General features: G+C 47.6%; 1 protein-coding gene across 1 annotated transcript in view; it reads left to right on the plus strand.

Moving 5' to 3' along the window:
* Window positions 1–16896, plus strand: part of SCD5 (stearoyl-CoA desaturase 5) — a 116079-nt gene extending 99183 nt beyond the window's left edge. The window contains exons 4-5 of the mRNA XM_058667149.1: window positions 8358–8590; window positions 15727–16896. Of these exons, the coding sequence (XP_058523132.1) occupies window positions 8358–8590; window positions 15727–15917 (424 nt within the window). The 3' untranslated portion in view covers window positions 15918–16896. The remainder of the gene's footprint in view (window positions 1–8357; window positions 8591–15726) is intronic.
* Window positions 16897–20402: the final 3506 nt, after the last annotated feature.

The following is a 20402-nucleotide window of genomic DNA, read 5'->3' on the forward strand; positions in this document are numbered from 1 at the left end:
TGCGAATCCAGGCTCCCACCTGGTGGTCAGAAGAGCTGTGTGGAGGCCACTGCTGGATGTCTGGTTGGCGCTGGAAACGGATCGCCGAAGCCTGGATCACTCAGGCCTGGATCGCCGGGGTCTGAGTTGCCGCTTGCTGACTGCTGGTGGGTTTTTTGGTCCACTGCAACATTGCTGTCCCTTCGCCACAGCTTCCCTGTGTCCAGGGGGTCTCCAGGTACCCCTGTTTACTGCCTGAACCCTATTTTTTCCCTGTAATTTACTTATTGTACTTCACCCTGTCTAAAGATTCTCTGTCTTATCAAACGTGTCTGTACCCTATGCCGCCATCTTGCCTCTCTCCTATTTTTTTTTTTTTAAGATTTTATTTTTATTGCAAAGTCAGATAGAGAGGAGGAGAGACAGAGAGGAAGATCCTCTGTCTGGTCATTCACTCCCTAAGTGACTGCAATGGCCAGAGCTGAGCCTGTCCAAAGCCAGGAGCCAGGAGCTTCTTCCGAGTCTCCCACGCGGGTGCAGGGTCCCAAGGCTTTGGGCCATCCTCGGCTGCTTTCCCAGGCCACAGGCAGAGAGCTGGATGGGAAGTGGAGCCACCGGGATTAGAACGGTGCCCATATAGGATCCTGGCACATTCAAGGTGAGGACTTGAGCCACTAGGCTACCATGCCAGGCCCTCAACTGTATATTTTTCTATATATATCTATGGTTTTCACAGCACAGTTTTACTAATGGTGTGATGAATTATGCCATAATCACAGCTGAAAGGAAATCGATCAGTGTGGGCCTCTTAGAGGAAATCAATTTCCAGCTGCTTTCTTCTCTCCTCCCCTTCTCCTTCCCTTCTCTTCCTCCTTCCCTCTCCTTCCCTTCCCTCTCTTCTTTCTCCATTCCTCGCACCCTCGTTTCCTTCCTTCTTTATTTCTTTTGGAGAAAGAGAAACTCCAATGTGCTGATCAGCTCTGCAAATGCCTTCAGTGACTGGGGCTGGGCTGAACCTGCAGCCAGGAGCCTGGAACCCAGTGTAGGTAACAGGGACTTGAGCCGTCATGGACCGCCTCCTGAGGGAGGGACACTGGATCCTGGCAGGGAGCTAGAGTCAGGAACAGGAGCCAGGAATCAAACCCAGGCATTCTGAAAAGGGGTGTGGGCATTTTTGTTCTAAATTTTAATTTTTTTCTCCTCTGTTTGAAAGGAAGAAAGAGAGAAATGTATCTTTCACATGCTTGTTCACTCCCCAAGATGCCTGCAACAGCCAGTTCCACTGGGATCTCCTGTAGGGATGGCAGGGCCTTGTCTGCTTGTGCTGTCACCTGTTGCTTCCCAGAGCACACATCAGCAAGAAGCTGGACCAGAACCTAAGGAGCTAGAACCAGCCACTCCTTAGCAGATGAATAGCATCCCAGGAGGTTTAACCACTGTGCCACATGTCTGCTTCTGGCTGCAGACAAGCTAATCGCCTCCTACTTCTGCTGCTTTGGAAGGCCTGAGAGCTTTGGAAAGACAGTGCAGTCAGAGCATAAGTGTGAAAGCCTTGACCTGGAGAGCATGGATTGTGCACGAGTGTCATGACTTTTATATCCGAAGCAAAGCAGCTCTATTATATCAGCCCACTCATTTTTGCCCTCGGTAAGAATGGTGAGCCATCAATTGAATCAGCTGCAGCAGCTGACACTGATCGTGAGGGTGGCTGGTCTGACTCCAGTCGCTCTTGGCCTCCCAGAGCTTAGCTGGCACATGGCTTCCTTTTGGCAGCGATGGAGTTCTGGAGTTGAACTTGGTCTTTCAGGGGAACCTGGCAGTCTATGCCAGCAGTTGGTGTTTGCCCTTCAGTGCAGATGTACATATTTGGAGGCTGCAATGATAGGTGCACACACGGATGCACACGCTGCTGTCTGATGCCCCTATTAATTCCTTTTGAAGCTTTGCTTCTGAAAAAATATGATGGCTGTCTTATTTTTAAAAGGCCTTAAGTTGAATTGAGGCTAGATCTTAAAGTAAACAAAATCACAGCAGCAGCAGCAGCAGCAGCAAAGAGAACAGTCGTTACCTGACAGATGTATCTGGTTTTCACTGCCTTGAAGAGCGACCATCTCGGAGAACTTGATGAAAGCCCTAAAGATGGAAGTACACCAAAAAACTGACACACTGTTTCTTGGGTCTCAGTTTAAGAAAAATGGTTATGTTTTCTCCTGCAAGGATCCATAAGACCGAGTGACGGAAAGAGGGAGAGACAAAGAGACCTTCCGTCAGCTCATCACAAAAGCCAAATCTGGACCAAGGCAAAGCCAGGAGCCAGGAACTCCATCTGGGGCTCTTGTTTGGGTATCAGGGGCCCACGTACCTGTGCATTTTCTGCTGCCTTCTTGGCAGCTCATCAGGAAGCTGGCCTGGAAGCAGAGCAGTGCTTTCATGGGGAATGACAGTGTCACAAGCAGCAGCCTAACCCACTGGGCTGTGCGCTTATTACACTTGATCATTCTTAGTTCTATGCTAAGTAATGTCAGGAGTTGAGTCTGATGTTCATAAAATGCACTGAAAATGTGAGAGTGGATGCTTGGCCTAGTGGTTAAGATGCATGCAGCCCAAATTGGAGCATTCGGGCCAGAGTCCTACCTTCAGTGTTATGGAAGAATGCCCTGAGAAGCAGTGGTGATGGCTCAAGGAACTGGTTTCTTGCCTTTGTGTGGCTGCCCTCCAACAGTCTACCCAAAGGGCCTACAAACACAGAAGCACTCAGAACACCCATTGTGGCCCAGGCCGAGTGGAGTGAGGTCAGCACCAGTGGGGGTGGAGATCAAAGCCACACCTGCGGGTCAATGGTGACTCGCTGAGAACACATCCCATGCAGCCACCGGGATGTTTACTAATGTAACACTCAGGACGGCCAAAGCCCATTGTCAACTGACCACACTTCCCAGGGTTTGCAAGACATCTGTAGAACTCTGGAGAGCCCTGCCATCAGTGAGCTTCCCTCTTGTGCACACACACACACACCTTGGATTCCGCAGGGAGAAGCCAGAGGGGACTGGGGAAGGAGGGGTGGGGAGAGAATGTTCCATCTATTTCCAAAATGCCAAGCACCTCATTGGCCCTCTAAATAGCTCTCTCTAGCAAGCATTCACAATGCTTTGCTTTGGCCCCTGTGCGATGCAGAAATTGTAGGGAAAACTAATTTCTGGAGACTGTCAGTGAAATCGCGAAACCAAGTGGGTTTCATCCAGATGCCAGCGTTACCTCATCACTCATGGTTTGGACAGGCTGGGGGGCTGCTATTTCTTCCTCCCCTGTGGAAGTGTTTGCTGCCTTTCCCATTTCCTCAGGCTGTTCCCACTCCTTGGAACTTGGCAAGTCGTCCCCTTCCTTCATGCGCTGATGGATTGCACTCCCCAGACCTCACTCATCCCCAGCTCCAACTGCCGTGCAAGGGTTAGCCAAGCACTGGGGGAAATGCCGGCTGACTGAGAACAGCAATGTCTTTTTCATTGAGAGAAAAAGGAGTCTTAAGATGCTTATCACAACCAGATTTTGGGGGTAAAACCCTGATCTTTTCTATTCGCTAGAACAAATTGTTGGCCTCAATGCTAATCTGTAAAGTTTGAGTGCTCTTTATTATGATACAGTTTGTGGAAACGAGGCTGTTAAGAGTTGAACTTGAAAGGTAGCATCTGTGGGTGTGTTTATGTCCACTAGCCAGCCAAGGCTTCCTTCATGACCCTCATGGGTGATGGCCCTGGGTGATGTGCAGGTGGGGTCCTTGTGCTGAGCTGACTGCTGGGAGGACCTTTCGAGTGGTGCTGCTGTGGTGAGGACTTGTGAGGAAGTGAGAGTGGGAAGGTCCTTGGCATCTGTTGTGAGTCAGCCCTTATGAGCTTATCCAAAGCTGCTTGAGAATTACCGGTAAGGTGAGTTTAAGTGCCTCTGCTTTTGTGCTTTTGGCTAAAACACTTGGGTCTCTGGCTTCAGGCCTAAACAGCAAGGTACCCATTCTTCTTAGCTGCACACCTGCCCTTTTCGCTGGTCCTTAATCCCTGTTTTGTTCTCCTTGGATGATTTTGGGAGATTTTTCCCATTGCAGGATTAGCGCACTCGCAAAAAAAGACTTTACAGACCAAGGCTAAACCTGCCAGAGTAATGGTTGATCCTAAACAGTGCAAAAAGTTTTACCACGTTTGGCCCCTTGGAGAATGACCTAGAAGCTCAGAAGGTTATCTCATTTGCTTGGGAGTTGGAGCCTTGCAGTGAGGTCCCGATGAGCAAGGTCTTCCATCAAGTTACTAACTTCGTGTGCAAGGCTCTTTGTTGGTACCACCCAAGAGATAAGCACCTTAGCCAGAACCACAAAGCAGGCTGTGTGTCTACTGTGTCATTTTAGAAGCCTTGCCATTGTTCTTTCTTTGCCCTGCTAAACTCAGTGTGGTGGTTTCATCTCCCTAGCAAGCCGAGGACCCTTCATTGAGTCACCAGAGCCTCCCTGTGTAGTTGTTGCACGATGTGGGCCCCTCACCCCCTCTCTGCGGAGAGCTGGGTTTCTTTTGATTCTGCTGATCTGTCCCCATCATGGATCTGGTTCTTCTGGAAGCTGCTGGCTCTGAGGCAGAACTTAACAACCTTGGAGGATGCCTCTCCAATGAATATCTCTAGGTTCCACACCCATGGAAAAAGGGTCAGAAATGGAACTGTTTGAGGGAGGACCCCTCCAGTGAGTCCCAGACCAAGGTGGAAGGCCACTCTCCTCACCACTCAGTCACTGAATGGGAGGGGGACAGGGACCAAGGGCAGGGGTCCTTTAATCCCAAAAGAATGGGTAGGGGGCTCATCACAGTGTCCACTGAGGGATGCCAGGCTGCCCCACAGGCAATCTGGACCCATTTGGCTTGAACAACAGAAAATTCCTGGGATCCATTATAAGTCAGTGGCGAAGTGCATTTTGCCATCATCCCTACCCCATCTCAGCTCTCCTATCAGCCACAAGTGGTTTAGCATGATCCAGTGTCATGAAGCACCTCTGCCCAGTACTATTTATGTTGATGTTTATTGCCTCAAAGTGTTCTTACTGCAGTGAAATCAACATAACATACCACTTTCCATGTGACCCATTCACTGGGGTGCAGTGCTGTGGTATTTGGTCCATCCACAGTGCCAGCCAACCCCACCGTGCACACAGCTTTGGCATCTTTGCTGGTGAAAGCCCTCTACCTCCTAGAAAATCCCTTCCCTTCCGCTCAGCTCCTGGTAGCATCTGTTCTCCTTTCTGTCCATCTGAATTGGCCTCAAACTATTTCAGGGTCTGCCCATGTTGTAGAGGTATCAAAATTTCACTCCTCATAATGGGTGAAGAATATTCTTTGTATAGGCAGAGGTCTTCAAAATCTTCATAGAAAAATAAAATGAAAATAGAATGAATGGAGGAGTAATCCTTGTCCTGTGGAGCCACATTTGGTATGGGCACTGGTTCATGTCCCGGCTGTTCCACTTCCCATCCAACTCTCTGGATCAGAGAGTGTATGTCCTGGGAAATCAGTGGAGGATGACCCAAGTCCTTGGGCCCCTGCAACCCACATGGGGGACCCAAGAGAAACCCTTGGTTCCTGGCTTCAGCTTAGCCCATCTTTGGCTGTTGCAGTCATTTGCGGAGTGACCAGCTGATAGATCTGTCTCCCCCTCTCTGTAATTATATTTTTCAAATAAAAATAAATCTTCAAAAAAATAGAATAAGAAGATGGGTTTATTTAAATGAAATGCTTTGAAATCCATATGCATAACAGGCCTTTAAGCAGTTAATGGAAAATGCATATTATGGAAAAATTATGCAAAAACTTCAAATTATTCTTGCACACAGTTTTAATTTCACTTTTCCATGAACTGTGTATTTATTTCTCTTTATTTAAGAAACACATGAAGAGAGACAGGCCTACAGAGAGAAAGCTCCTATGTCTTGGTTCAAGTGCCCCTAGATTTGAGGTCCTAGGTCTGGGTCCTAGGCCTGGGGTTGTGGCAGCAATGAGCAGAGATGGCTGCTCAGGCTTGGGACATGGAGGAGGGTGGTTGCTCGCCGCAGCAGAGTTCAGCTTGGCCCTGTTGGAAATGGCCATAAGGAGGACTGTGGGCTCCAGACACACACATACTAAGTACTCTTGCTGTGCCTTCTCCCCTCCGCTTGGCCAAGCACACTAAGAAGAAGCCATGCTGTGCACCAGGTGCGCATGGAAATGAACATAGCGGCCGCTAGCACCAGAGTAGCTTTTTGCAGGGCAGGCTGGGCCAGATTGTGCTTCCCAGGGATTCAGGAGCCGTTTGCTGTCTGTCAATTGGAAAGCCGTGATGCTGCTGCCCTCCCTGTTGCACGGGGACCTGGGTAATCCTAGTGCAGTGGGACTTCTGGAAGCAGAGCCAAAGTAGGCCAGGAGGGCAGGTGGTGCCTTAGAGAAGGCTCAGTCCCTGGGGATGGGGCAGAGCTGGGAGCTCACCTGCTCCCTGGAGACTCCATGCACCCCTCCCCTCCCCTCTACCCTACCCTTTTCTGGTCCAGGTGTTCAACTCTGCCAAGTCTGTTTCAAGGATGAGCCCGCCCAGAGCAAATCCCAGGGTCTATACTCCTCACCCCAACCCCACCCCACTTTGTCACTGGAGCAAAGTTAGGGGTTGAGACAAAGGCTGGGGGCAAGACTGGGGTGGTAAGCCAGAGACTCGGGTGGCAGGAGGAGGGAGGGAGGCATGTCCAGAGTGCTGCAGGCTTTCCCTTCTAGGAGGCACAGCTGGAGCAGGGACTGCATCTGACCTTGTATTGCCAGTGCTTAGCTCATGCATCAGTACTACGCAGGGCCTTGGGAATGGCAGGTGCTCAGAGTTGATCCAGAAATCAAACTAGAACTGCTTTGCTTGGGGGTTTGTTTATGCTTGAAAATTATTATTTTTTTCCTTTTTATTGAGAAACAGGGACCGTGAACATTCGTATCTATTGGTTCACTCCTCAGATACCCACATAGCATCTAGCTAGGGTCACAGCTGGGAGCTAGGAACTTGGTACAGGCTCCCACATGGATGGCAGAGCCCTAATTGCTGAGCCAACACAGCTGCCCCTGAGGGTTTGCGTCAGCAGAAAGCTGGAGTCAGAAGCATTGCTAAGAATCAGACTCACTGTACTCCCACGTGACTCACAGGTGTGTGAGCTATGAGGCTGAATGTTCGTCCCTGGTTCCCCCCCCCCCCCTTTTTTTTTTCTTAAAGATTTATGGAAAGAAGGAAAGACAGAGAGGTAGATCTTCCATTCACTAGTTCACTCCCCCACATGGCTGCAATGGCTGGAGCTGAACTGATCTCAAGCCAGGAGACTCCTCTGGGTCTCCATGCAGCTGCAGAGTCGCTAGACTTTGTTCATCCTCTGCTGCTTCCACAGGCCACAAGTAGGGAGCTGGATGTGGGGCAGGCGGGACCGGTACCCATAGAGGATGCCAACACTTGGAGATGGAGGATTAGCCAATTGAGCCAATGCACCCTCACCCCCCGGTTCATTTTTTAATGATTGCTTGCTTGGATGGACATGGCCAGACTGATTATTTATTTTTTTTTAAAGATTTATTTTTATTACAAAGTCAGATATACAGAGAGGAGGAGAGACAGAGAGGAAGATCTTCTGTCCGATGATTCACTCCCCAAGTGAGCTGCAACAGCCGGTGCGCGCCGATCCAAAGCCAGGAATCTGGAACCTCTTCCGGGTCTCCCACACGGGTGCAGGGTCCCAAAGCCTTGGGCCGTCCTCAACTACTTTCCCAGGCCACAAGCAGGGAGCTGGATGGGAAGTGGAGCCGCCGGGACTAGAATCGGCGCCCATATGGGATCCCGGGACATTCAAGGCAAGGACTTTAGCCACTAGGCCACGCCGCTGGGCCCAGACTGTTTATTTTTTATTCAGATTTGAAGTATACTCCTTTATGAACAGGAAATATCTTTTTAATAGGAGGTTATCTACTTTTTTTCACCCATGTTAGTGCAAAATAGTGTATTTTGTAAACACCAAATATTTCTTGAAATCATCTAAGTACACCAGCTGGACTGATGTAAGAAAAGCTCTGATGGGTGGCTTGTAGAATAAAGTCAGCTCTGGAATGAATTTGGCCAGCACCGTGTTCATTCTTTTCACTGGAATGCCTCTGAAATCTGCTAGGGAGCTGCAACTTGCTGTGGTGTTTTACTTGCCCCAGTTCTCAAACTGGTGTTCTCTATCTAGCACTGGGAGGTACAGAGGTTTGCGGTTCCTCCTTGGGCTTCATCCTGCTGGTTTCTGTGCTTTGCCCACGCTGTTCCCAGGGCTGTCAACAGGTGGCCATTCATTGCTGCTGTGACATCCTGCCTTGCAGGTACTATAAGCTCACCGTGGTGCTCATGTGTTTCGTGGTGCCCACGCTGGTGCCCTGGTTCATCTGGGGAGAGAGCCTGTGGAATTCCTACTTTCTGGCCTCCATCCTCCGCTACACCATCTCCCTCAACAGCACCTGGCTGGTCAACAGCGCCGCTCACATGTATGGAAACCGGCCCTATGACAAGCACATCAACCCTCGGCAGAACCCACTTGTTACTCTGGGAACCATCGGTAAGTAGGGCCGTCGGGAGCCACTGGAGAGAATGGAGACCCAGATTTTCTTGATTTTCTCACAGTTTTGTGGAGTCTTTAGAGAAAAACGGTGGGATGGAGTGACATTGAGCTTTGGTCTTAGCCTCCTGGCTCCTGGACAAGTCATGCAAGTTTTGACTTGCTGTGGAGTGGAAGTAGCCATGCCTGCTTTATGTTGACATGTGAGCTGCTTGCTAGAGTGCACACAGTACGTGATCATTAAGTAGTAGTGATTTGATTTTACCATAGAAGTTCCCTGAACGGAAAAGCAACCCTCAACCTTGTTCACAAATGTAGCTGCTCTGCCCTTTGTCAGACCTCAAGAGAAAAGGCTTTCAAAGAGATGTAGGGAAACAAGACTCAGCATCTCATAGGAACATGAGGTGCTTCAGACTGAGGCCTCTGAGGTTTGCGCTTTGGTTGAGTCCTGGCTTTCCCACGGAACCCTTTGGGCGAGTTATCAGTCTGTAAAGCAGAGGTAGCAGTAGCAGTTAGCTCCTCCAGAGGGCGCTGGAGGGCTAGCTGAGCTCGTGGATGGTGTTGGCCACAGTGCCTTGGCGCGAACGCAGCCTTGCACCGAGTCACTTTTCTTGCCAGCCATATGGTTGTAGGCAAGTTACTTGTCCCTTCTGAGCTTTTATATCCTCAGTTTAAAACTGGGCTAACCGTAACAGCTGCAGTAACACTGAATATCTGGAAAAACAGCACTGTGCCTGGCACATACTGAGGGTTTCATAAATAATAACTCTACCTTTTTAGAAGCGATTGGAGCTCCCTTATAGGCTGAACCTTGAGCACAGAGATCAAACCCAACAGGGGAAGTGCTAAGGATTCAAGCAGGTGTGGTCTTTGTATCACTTGGCAGTGAGTTGCTTCCTTCACCTTAACAGAGTTATCCTTGGTGTCCCAAAGTGTCTGTCTGCCTGTGTTGACAGCAGCCGCACAAGGTGGAATTATGCACATTTTTTTCCTGTGGAATAACTGGCTGCACGCAAGGAAGTGCCTTGGGAAACAGGAGGAAGAGTTTCCTGACCCATCCTATGGCTTTGTCTTCAGCCTCTGAAAAAGGACTGCACTGAAGGGAGCTGGGTTCACTGTGGGTTCAGGGAGTGGACAGGCGTGAGGACAGGATGGACCATTGCCACCTTACACAGGGAGCCCGATGAGTGGGACCATGACACAAGCCAAGGAGAGCCACCTAGGCCAGCACTGGGCTTTGGCCAATTTCCTTCGTGAAGGTTTTTGTAGTTTCTTGTTATCCTTGGTCATACAGTAGAGTGGGGAATACATACCTAGTTCCTGACTTCTGAACAGAGAAGAAAGAAACTTTAATCCTGGAAACACACAAATAATGGTAAGGATGAAGGGGCAAGGTAGGAAAGAGGGAAATTAAAAAGAATTGCAGCCCGCTGATCCATCATCCCCTCCAGTGTACTCATTGTGGAGTGGGAGCTTCCAGATGTGAGCAGTAGGAGAAACGGCTATTTGCCTTCAGCCACTCCAGCAGGAAGGAGTTTGGCAGTTCCTCTGACAGTTAAGGAAGAGTTCCTCTCTGATACAGATTCATATTCAAGACTCAGATTCATATTCAAGAGAAATCAAGCATCATGTCCACGGGAAAGCTTGCACATGGATGTTCATCATGTTAATCATGTTAGTTCGGAGTGGAAACAGCATGAATGTTCCCCTGCTGAGGAGTGAGCAGCTACCATGTGGCACAGCCCTATGGAGAAATGCTATTCAGTATTGTGAGGGGATGAAGTACTGACACATGCTATACCACAAGTGGACTTAAGCGAGTTTATGGTAAGTGAAGGAAGCCATCACAAAGGACTATCTCATGTTTCAATGATTCAATGGAGCTGAAGTGCCCAGAAAAGGCAAACCTATAGAGACAGGGCCAGGAGGGGATTGGATGGTGATCAGGGGGATGGCTAAGGAGTGTGTGGTTTAGGAAATGAGGGAGATGTTGTAAAATCCAGTAGAATGTTGAATGCACTAATCTAAACACACCAAAAGCCATGATGTTTTGTTTATTTATTTATTTATTTATTTAGTTAGTTGTTGTATTTTTAAAATAGATGTTATATGCTAAGTCAATTCTGTCTGACTCAGTTTTTAAATTATTAATTAATTTATTTGGAGGCACAGAGAAAGCTTCCTTCCACTGGTCCATTCCCTAACCCTCTACAGTAGCTGAGACTGAACTGGGGCCGAAGCTGGGAGCATAATCCGGTCTTCGGGATGGACAGTAGGAACTCAGTGACTCAAGCCTCTTGGAGTCTGCTGTGGACAGTTTGTAAAGAAATAAAAGCATGGCTTGATAAAGAACAGTACAGACTGTGTCTGGAATCTTGAGTTCACAGACTGCTGGTGCTGGAGACTGAGGTCAAGTTATGCAGGCAGTAGTCCTGCAAGTGACCACAAGTCCAAGAGCATTGCCAAGGCCTGTAGGCGAGGGTCTGCGGTTGGGTAAGGATCCAAGTCCATAATCGTCAGGCATCGACTGGTCAGCATCAGTATGGGATGCGACTATTAATGTTTGTGCCGCATCAGCTGCTGCAATTTGACTTCCCAAGCAGTTTGATCAAAGATGAAGGCAGCTTGGGCCCGGCGGCGTGGCCTAGCGGCTAAAGTCCTCGCCTTGAACACCCCGGGATCCCATATGGGCGCTGGTTCTAATCCCGGCAGCTCCACTTCCCATCCAGCTCCCTGCCTGTGGCCTGGGAAAGCAGTTGAGGACAGCCCAATGCTTTGGGACCCTGCACCCGTGTGGGAGACCCGGAAGAGGTTCCTGGCTCCTGGCTTCGGATCGGCGTGCCTCGGCCCGTTGCAGCTCACTTGAGGAGTGAATCATCGGACGGAAGATCTTCCTCTCTGTCTCTCCTCCTCTCTGTGTATCTGACTTTGTAATAAAATGAATAAATCTTTTAAAAAAAAAAAAGATGAAGGCAGCAAACTTTCTAAGTCAACTTCCTGTCTCAGAGAAGGGGGTTTCCCTCTGGCCACTCACTTTCCTTCCTTTATGCCTGTCTCATTTCTTGTTTTCTCAATTGCACGTGGCTCCCTCTCCAACCCTGTTCATGCCATATTGGTCATGCTGGAGTCCACATTGGCAGAAAGGTGGAGTTGGGAGCTGGAATACTATTGTGAATGCTGGCATTTTAGCCAGAAGGCTAAACATGCACTCTGATAAAATTTTTTTTTTAAAAAAAGCAAATGAAAGAAGCATCAGAAATGCAAGTTAACAATGTGAGACGTCATGTCACACCTGTTAAAATGACTGTGATCAAAAGGCAGAAGATTATATGTGTGGAAGAGACTGTGAAGGAAAGAAACCCTTGTCCCTTGTTGGTGGAGTGAAGAGAAAAATCAACAAAAGTAGAGCCATCATATAATCCAGTGGTCAGTCCCACGGCTGGGTGTGCTCCTGTAGCCAAAGGAAATCAATCCAGGGTGTCAAAGGTGTTATCTGCACTCCCCTGTTTATTGTAGCATGACTCACAGTAGCTAAGACATGGAATCAACCTACATGTCTGTTGATGGATGAATGGATACCAAAAATGTGGCACATAGACACAACAGAATGCTATCCAGCTTTTCAGAAGGCTGTCCTTCATAGCGATGTGGATAAATTTGGATAACTTTATGATCAGTATAATAAGCTTGGCACAGCAAGACAAATACTACATGATCTCACTTACATGTCAAATCTACAAAAGTGGCCAAAGTAGAGAGTAAAAAAAAGTGGTTACCAGAGTCTAGATGAGGTAGGTGATAGGTGGGAGATGGATACAAGGTTTTAGTTCATCAAAGGAGCAGGTTCAAGAGCTCTATCATATGAGTGGTGACTCTAATTAGGAGTGTATTATATTCTTGAAATTTGCCAAGGAAGTAGATTTTAGGTATTCTGACCACAATAAGACAATTATGTGAGATAAAGTAAAAGTCATTAGTTTGGTGTAGCCATCCTACACTGTATACATCCTTCATAACCTCATGCTATATGACATACATATATGTGTGTGTGTGTGTATATATATATACACAAAAGTAAAAGATATACGAAATAATCTAACAGGAGATATTCCAAAGTCTACCTTAAAACAAGAAAAGGAAAGCTGCCCACTGACAGAGTAACTAATACACAGGCAGGTTGGAGATGGTTAGAGCTCTAGCTCCTCAGTTTACTCACCTACCGGAATGGTCCCCATTTCTTTCTTCCAAGTGTCCCTGGAAGTCTTCTCCAACCAGGTCAGTCCACGGAGATTCTGTCCCCTGTGGGAGCACACACCACAAGGTGAATCTGTTAGCAGTCCCCCACCATATAGCTTAAGAAATACAGCGCTGAAGCCAATACGTCACATTTTCAATTCATGCAGAAGAATGCATGCGCCTTGTGAGTTTCCATTGATCAGTGCATCACATTCTAGCCAGCCCAATAAGGGTGTCTTGCTTTTTCCTTGTGGACACTGCTCAGTAAGCCTCATCAGAGTCCCTTCATCCCCATACAGAGCTTTGGAAAAAACCCTTGAGGGTCTGAGGAGGTATTGTGGGCCATAGGGAATGCTCTGGATCATGGGGGTCAGGAGAGACCCCAGCTCTAAGTGCACCAGAGCGGGCTTTGGCTTTGTCACCATGGAGGATGCAGCCAAGCAGGCAAGGCCACCGGCGGTGGATGGAAGACTTGTGGATCTGAGAGGGCTGTCTCAAGAGTGGATTCTTGAAGGTCAGGGGCCTGTGCACCTGTGCAAAGGCTCTTTGGTGGTGGTATTAAAGAAGATACTGAAGAGGAGCTGGTTTTGCACAATATGGGAAGTCCCTGACTGAGCCAGGGGCAAGAAGAGGGTGTTTGCCTTTATGGCCTGTGACAATCCTGACCCTGTAAATGAGATCGTCCTTTGGAAATATCATACTGTGGATGGTCCCAGCTGGAAAGCAAGGCAGGACCTGGAGAAGCAGGTCGCCAGTGCTTCACGCACCCTAAGAAGTCCACGTAGTTTTGGAAACCTTGGGGCTGGTCGTCAAGGTGGTCTTGGTCAGCAACTAGCTTCCGTGGTCAGCCGGGGTGGTGGTGGGGATGGTCACATGGATTTGGTGATGATGGAAGCAATTTTGGAGCCTCACAGTTTCTTGGCTACACAGCTACACCACCAGTCTTCACAGTTTGGACCCGTGAATGGAGGACGCTTTGCAGGCAGAAGCTCTGGCCCCTATGGTGTTGGCAACCAATATTTTGCCTGATGAAGAAATCAAGGTGGCAATGGCCGCCCCAGCAGCGGCAGCTGTGAGAGTGACACTGACTGATAACTGCCGGGAACCAAACTTTGGCAGGACAGGAAGCCCAGGGTGACAGGGAAGCCACAGGTTATAGCACTTTTGCAGACTCAGCCAAGCATGGTGGTGCGACAGGGCCCAGGTGCTACGAGGAATATGTGTACGGGCAAAACTCCTTGAGGACTGTATTAATGACTAACTGTGTAACAGGGTATTTCAGTTTCTGCCCTGTGAAAAGCATTCCAATAAAGGGTCTTAATGTAGTTTTTCCTTTAATGGTTTATTTATGTTTATCCAAAAGATAGGTTTTATAAAGAGAAAGACAGAAGTCTTCCATCTACTGGTTCACTCCCAAAATGTCTGCAATGTCGGGAGCTGAGTTGATCCGAATCTGTGGGCTAAGAGATTTTTCTGGGTCTCCCATGTGGGTGCAGGGGCCCAAGGACTTGAGCCATCTTCTGTTGCTTTCCCAGGGCAAAAACAGAGAGCTGGGTCAGAAGTGGAGCAGCTGGGACATGAACTGGTGCCACAGGGCAGAGGATTAGCCTATTGCACCACTGTGTTGGCCCAGTTCCTTCTTTTTCTTCTTCTTCTTCTTCTTTTTTTTTTTTTTTTTTTGTATTCATGGTGTTGATTGCTAAGTATAATAGTCTGATAATGATGCTGAATAAATGTGTTCTTTTTAGTCTTAACGTGCTTTATAAAGTTGGTCTACATTGAAACCAACTTCATAAGTTTCCCCAAAAGTGAAAAGGCAGAATCCAGCAAGGGTATGCCAGGTTCCATTTGAAATTTATTTATGTGGGTTGACAAGATGGCTCAATTGACTAGTTCTTCCCCTTCAAGTGCCAGGATTCTATATGGATGCTGGTTCATGTCCCGGCTGCTCCATTTATCATCCAGCTCCCTGCTTGTGGCCTGGGAAAGCAGTTGAGGATGGCCCAAGGCCTTGGGACCCTGCACCTGCATGGAAGACCCGGAGGAGGCTATTGCTTTCCTTTTGGATCGGCTCAGCTCAGATCATTGTGGCCACTTGGGGAGTGAACCAGCAGATGGAAGATCTTCCTCTGTCTCCTCTATAAATCTGCCTTTCCAATAAAAATAAAATAAAATCTTTTTAAAAATTGTATATAGGAATCACTTGGGTGGAGAAGCCATTGTCCCCAGGTGATGACACTTACCGTTGGGACCTGCTGAAGTTCCCTAAGTGCCCCGAAGCAAACTCATGTGATTATTTGGTTATAAAAATGATTATTAGAGCATCCTAGGCAGGATAGCTGAATCGAGTAATGGTACCAGGTAAAATTATAGATGAGAATGAAGCTGTGAGTCATTCATTATCCTGTGTAATCAGTAAACAATTTAATTGTCTTAAAAACAAAATATTGCTAAGGGATGGGAACCAAGAATTCCACGCCCCTCAGAGCCTAACACTGTCTTGCACATGGCAGATACTCAAAACATGGAGAATTTAAAAAGAAATCTGGACAGGACCAGCATTTAGCCTGGCTGTTAGGATGCCAGCATGCACTCTCAGGGTGCCTGGGTGTGGTGCCCACTCTCAACTCCTGACTGCAGCTTCCTACAGGGGAGAGCCTGGGAGGCAGCAGGGGCTAGCCTGAGCAGTGGGGAGCCTATCACCCTTGTGGGAGACTTGGTTGGATTACTGACTCCTGTCTTTAGTCCCAGTCCAATGCTGGCCGTGGTAGGCATGTCAGGGAAGTGAACCAGCATCTTCCTGCTACTCATACAAATAAATAAATAAATACATCATTTCTTTAAAAATCAGTGCAGAGATATGCTGATTGAATGGCTTTACTGCCTATTTTGTCTTCTAGGTGAAGGCTTCCACAACTACCATCACACCTTTCCCTTTGACTACTCCGCAAGTGAACTTGGCTTAAATTTCAACCCAACCACCTGGTTCATTGACTTCATGTGTTTGCTGGGCCTGGCCACTGACCGCAAATGGGCCACCAAGCCCATGATTGAGGCCCGGAAAGCCAGAACTGGAGATGGCAGTGCCTGACTTGGAAGTACCGCCCGACACACATGCCCTTGTCCTCTGGGTTCATGGCTTTGTTACTGTAGTTCTCTCCCTGATTGGATCATTAGGAGAGAGTAGAGGGTGAGGAGGAATAGGATGATGTATATGCTCTGAGATTTTTTGTTGGTCTCCAAATAATGGTAAAATACAATTATCAATAAAAACCTGAAATCAGTATTAGTTCTATGATTTAACATTAGGATGTGGACATGTAATCTAATTGCTGTAACTATATTATCTCAAATATACATTTATATTGCTTGTACTCGATGTTAACCTTGACAGGATGAAGGAATTCAATATTCTTTCCATGTGACTTGGGAGAACATTAATTTCTTTTCTCCCAGTTAGCCAACATTGCTTTGGAACACATGGTCTGAAGGACCAAGAGGTAGGATGGGGCACGGAAGAGGGCTCTGCACGGTGACGAAGACTGCTTCTGTCTTGTCATTATCCCATCTATGGTTTTTTGTTTGAGTGGGAGGATCAAAAACTTAAAAAGAAAATGTGGAAAATGATCCTTGTAAGTTTTTTGTTGCCCTGTTTACGGCTTGTTAATATTTCACTGTCTTGCCTTAGATTTGTTCACCACCCATTTAATTTTGTACCCCAAACCATACACCTATAAGTTAATGCCTGTTTAAATGTCTGATTTTCTTCTCTTTCTCTATTATCATTTTAAAAGTATGTATCTCACACATCAAAATTAAACTCTAATTAAACTCTCATGTAAATGTTCAGATACCTAATTTATATTCTAATTGATCCCAGCCACCAATGCATGTACTTTAGCTATTTCTGCTAAGTAAGTGTATTAATTTTCCATCTGAGAATATGAGGGTCTAACAACTGACAATTTTCTAGAACTCTGACATATCTGCTAATGGCTCCTCTGCATGCGGCCTTCATTGATTTTGTAGTAAATTATAAAGTGATCATTATGTAGCTTCTGGATCAAAAAAAAAAAAAAAAAACACCTTTGTGTGTTAAGTTTCCTTGTGAAGCACGTGTTGAACTAGTGGGACAGTAGACCCTCTGTGTTAGCTGTTACAGCAGGATTCTGTTGGCATCAGAGTACTTTGAGGACAGATATTTTTGAGAGGGACATGGGAGTTAAAATACACATTTTACAGAAAGAAATTGTCAGTCTCAACTTGTCATAATAAAGTTCTTCATCAAGCAGGTATCTACTAGTGTTCTTTTGCCATTAAATTCATGTTAACTAAGAGTAATTTACAATAAATGATCATGAATTCATTGGTGTTCTTGTCTACATACTTAGGTGTTGCTCCAAGAACATTTGCTCCATTTCGTCCCATGACCGTATGACTCACATTTGACCTTGACTCCAGACTGACCTCATCTGTCTCCCTTCAGCATACCCAGAGGGGAAGCCAGCGGGTTCTGGGTGGGATAGAGACACGCACACACCTCAGTACCATTCTTCCTTTCTCCCCAGCACCCCTTGCATTGATTCTAGCCAACCAGTGGAAACCTATACCTTATGTCATCCTAAAGAGCATGCAGGACACTTCCCAACCCCATCAGGCACCCGAGGGGAGAGCAGAGGTGGGGTGGAGATGGACTTCTGTTTTAAGCACCGTCCTGCCTCTCAGCTTTGCCATCATGCCCCAGATGGCAGCAGAATGGACATCACAAAGTAAGGACTGTTTTGCACACACTGACAGCGTTTTCTGTGGCTTCACGCTCAAGCCACATCATTGCTAAGACCATCTATAGACTGTAGTTGTGTTCTGAAATGAGTTTATATCAGCATGCCCTAAAAGACCCCATTGAGGAATGTTTATGTGAACCTTTGACCCCTAAAACTACTAAACTTGTTTGTCCCTTAATATAAAAGAATGCATTTGGAGTGACTCCTTGGAAACTTCACAAAAAGCAGCTATGCCCAGCTAGTGTAAGTCAATGCAGAACCTCACCTCTCTGAACCTGGTGCCAGCTTGGTCACCCACAGCAGGAAGAGGTGGGCAAGGGGTGGCCCAGCCTCATGTCTTCGTCTGTATTTTCCTTTGCTGCAGATCTCAGCAGCATCCCAAGGAAGAAAGTAGCTGCAGGTGGCACTGCCCAAGCCTTGGTGAGGTGGCCTCAGGGAATGATGACATCCGTGCAAGGTTCCAGTTGAGGGAACGTGTTCTCTATGTCCTCTCTTTACTCTTCTATGCAGATAAGGTCTGTATCAGCAGCACCCCTTCCTGTGTCTAGTTGTAGGTTAGCCCAGGGACACGGTTTCCATAAAGCATACACCGTGGGGGTCAAGACAGGATGGTGGAGCCAACCCAAGTCCATGGGAAGGCCCAGCTGTGCCACTGGCCAGTGTAAAGTTTTTTTGTTTGTTTGTTTTTGAGAAATTTCTTTTTTCTTTCTAGCACTAGTGTTTTCACTTTTGCAAGAAGGAATTAAACCACCCAGCCTTAACATTCAACCAATACATGGCACCGAGACAAAAATGTTCCTGACTTCAGATTTGGACTGGCTTCAAATTAACATTGATCCTTGTTGGGGCACAGAAGGTCAAAACTGAAGAAGTAAGTGAGTCTGAAATGATAGAATATTCTTTTTTAAAAATTATAATTCCTTTTATTTTTTGAAAGGCAGTCTCTCTCTCTCTCTCTCTCTCTCTCTCTCTCTCTCTCTCTCTCACACACACACACACAAACACACACACACACACACACACAGATTTTCAGCTTACTGATTCACTCTCCAAGTAGCCACAACCAGCTTGGGACTGGGTTAGGCCAAGGCCGGGAGTTCAGAACTCCACCCAGATCTCCCACATGGATGATAGAAGTTCAAATACTTGGTCCATCTTCTGCTGCTTTCCTAGGTGCATCAGTAGAGAACTGAATTGGAAGTGGAGCAGCCAGGGCTTGAACAATCTCGTGTGGGATGCCATTGTCATAGCTGATCATTTAACCCAGTGAGCCACAAGGCTGGCCCTGGGATTTAGTATTCTTGATATCAACTGTGCATGGATTTCACTCATTCCAAAATTGTGGTGAGTCAGTCAAAGCAAGCAGAATCCACCATGGAGAACACCATAATGGAAAGAAATACCGCAGGAAGCTCTTCGGCTTCGTGGGATAGCATATAGAGCCCTGACTGGAGAGTCTCTCTCTCTCTCATATTTTGTTGGAAAGGAAGAGAGACAGAGAGCCTGTATCCACTGGTTCACAACTCAAATGCCCACAACAGCTGTGACTGGGTCACGCAGGAGACACGATCCATACAGGGATCCAACAACCTCCCAGGGTGTGTGTTAACAGGAGCATGGAATTAGAAGCAGAGCTAGGCCTCAAACCCGGGCACTGGGATGTGGGATGCAGATGTCCCAGGCAGTGACTTAACCGCTGAACCAGTTACCTATCTCATGGACTCAGCATCTTAAGTCATGAATCTGATTCCTAATCATGTTCTAACTTGCTCTGTTACCTGGGATGTGTTTTAGGCTCAACCTTCTGAAAGTGGCATTTCTCTCAGCTTCTCAGCCCCAGTGTCCTCACTCACAAATGAACAGCTCTACGTGAATGCATCAGATGACTCTGGAAGCTGTGGGTCCCCATTCTCTGAATTCATCTGAACATGAGATGGGGTTCTCCTGCCCCTCTCATCCCTTGCCGAGAGGCAGACCCTGCACACGTTCACAGAGCCCTTGCAGTTGTGGGTCCCTAGGGTCCACCGGTGTGTCTCCTGGAACCTGTCACCTCCATCCGAGGACCTGTCTGGCCTGCCATGGTGGCTAAGCTACCCCTAGTCCAGTTTCCTCCTGACCAGGAGCTGGCTCAGAAGACTGGAGGAGGGAAGCAGTCAATGGCTGACCTCCATTGATCTCTTCCACTCGGTCCTGGACTACAAGGCAGATTAAACGTGGCAGCTCCTGTGATAAACAAACACAAAAAAAGCACTGTCATCACCTTTATAAACCCTGTTACTTATTTCACTCCCCTTTTTTGCTTGGGTGTTCAGGCAAAACCCTTCCCTCCCCTTCCTGTGCGTCAAGGAAGTGACCTGGAGCCCCTGCTCTGCAAGCAGGTGGCTCTCAGCCCCCACCCTAGGGACATTCCTGACTTCTAAATTTGTAACATCACAAGCAGGAGGAAGGAAAGCCCTGGCCTGGGGAGGACTTGGGAAGCAGCAGTCCCACCCTGCTGGTAGCCTGCCTCCTTCCCACTTCCGCCACCCACTTCCCTCCGGGTCTTCCAGCTCCCCTCTGGAAGAGAAATCAGTCATATCCTGGACCTGTCCCAACCTTGGGATTCCAAAGGAAAAGCCGAGCTCCCAGCCACCTGGGCCCGGGGGAGGGGGGGTGGGAAAGGCCACTCACATGTCTGCCTTGAACAAGGCCACCTGCCCTTACAGCCCCCTGGCCCATCTTGCCTACAGAAAGATGGTTTTGCCTTCAGCCCCTCCCTGAATCCCTCACAACTCATGGTCCACTATGCCCAC

Source organism: Ochotona princeps, chromosome 7 (genome assembly GCF_030435755.1).
Source record: "Ochotona princeps isolate mOchPri1 chromosome 7, mOchPri1.hap1, whole genome shotgun sequence".
NCBI lineage: Eukaryota > Metazoa > Chordata > Mammalia > Lagomorpha > Ochotonidae > Ochotona > Ochotona princeps.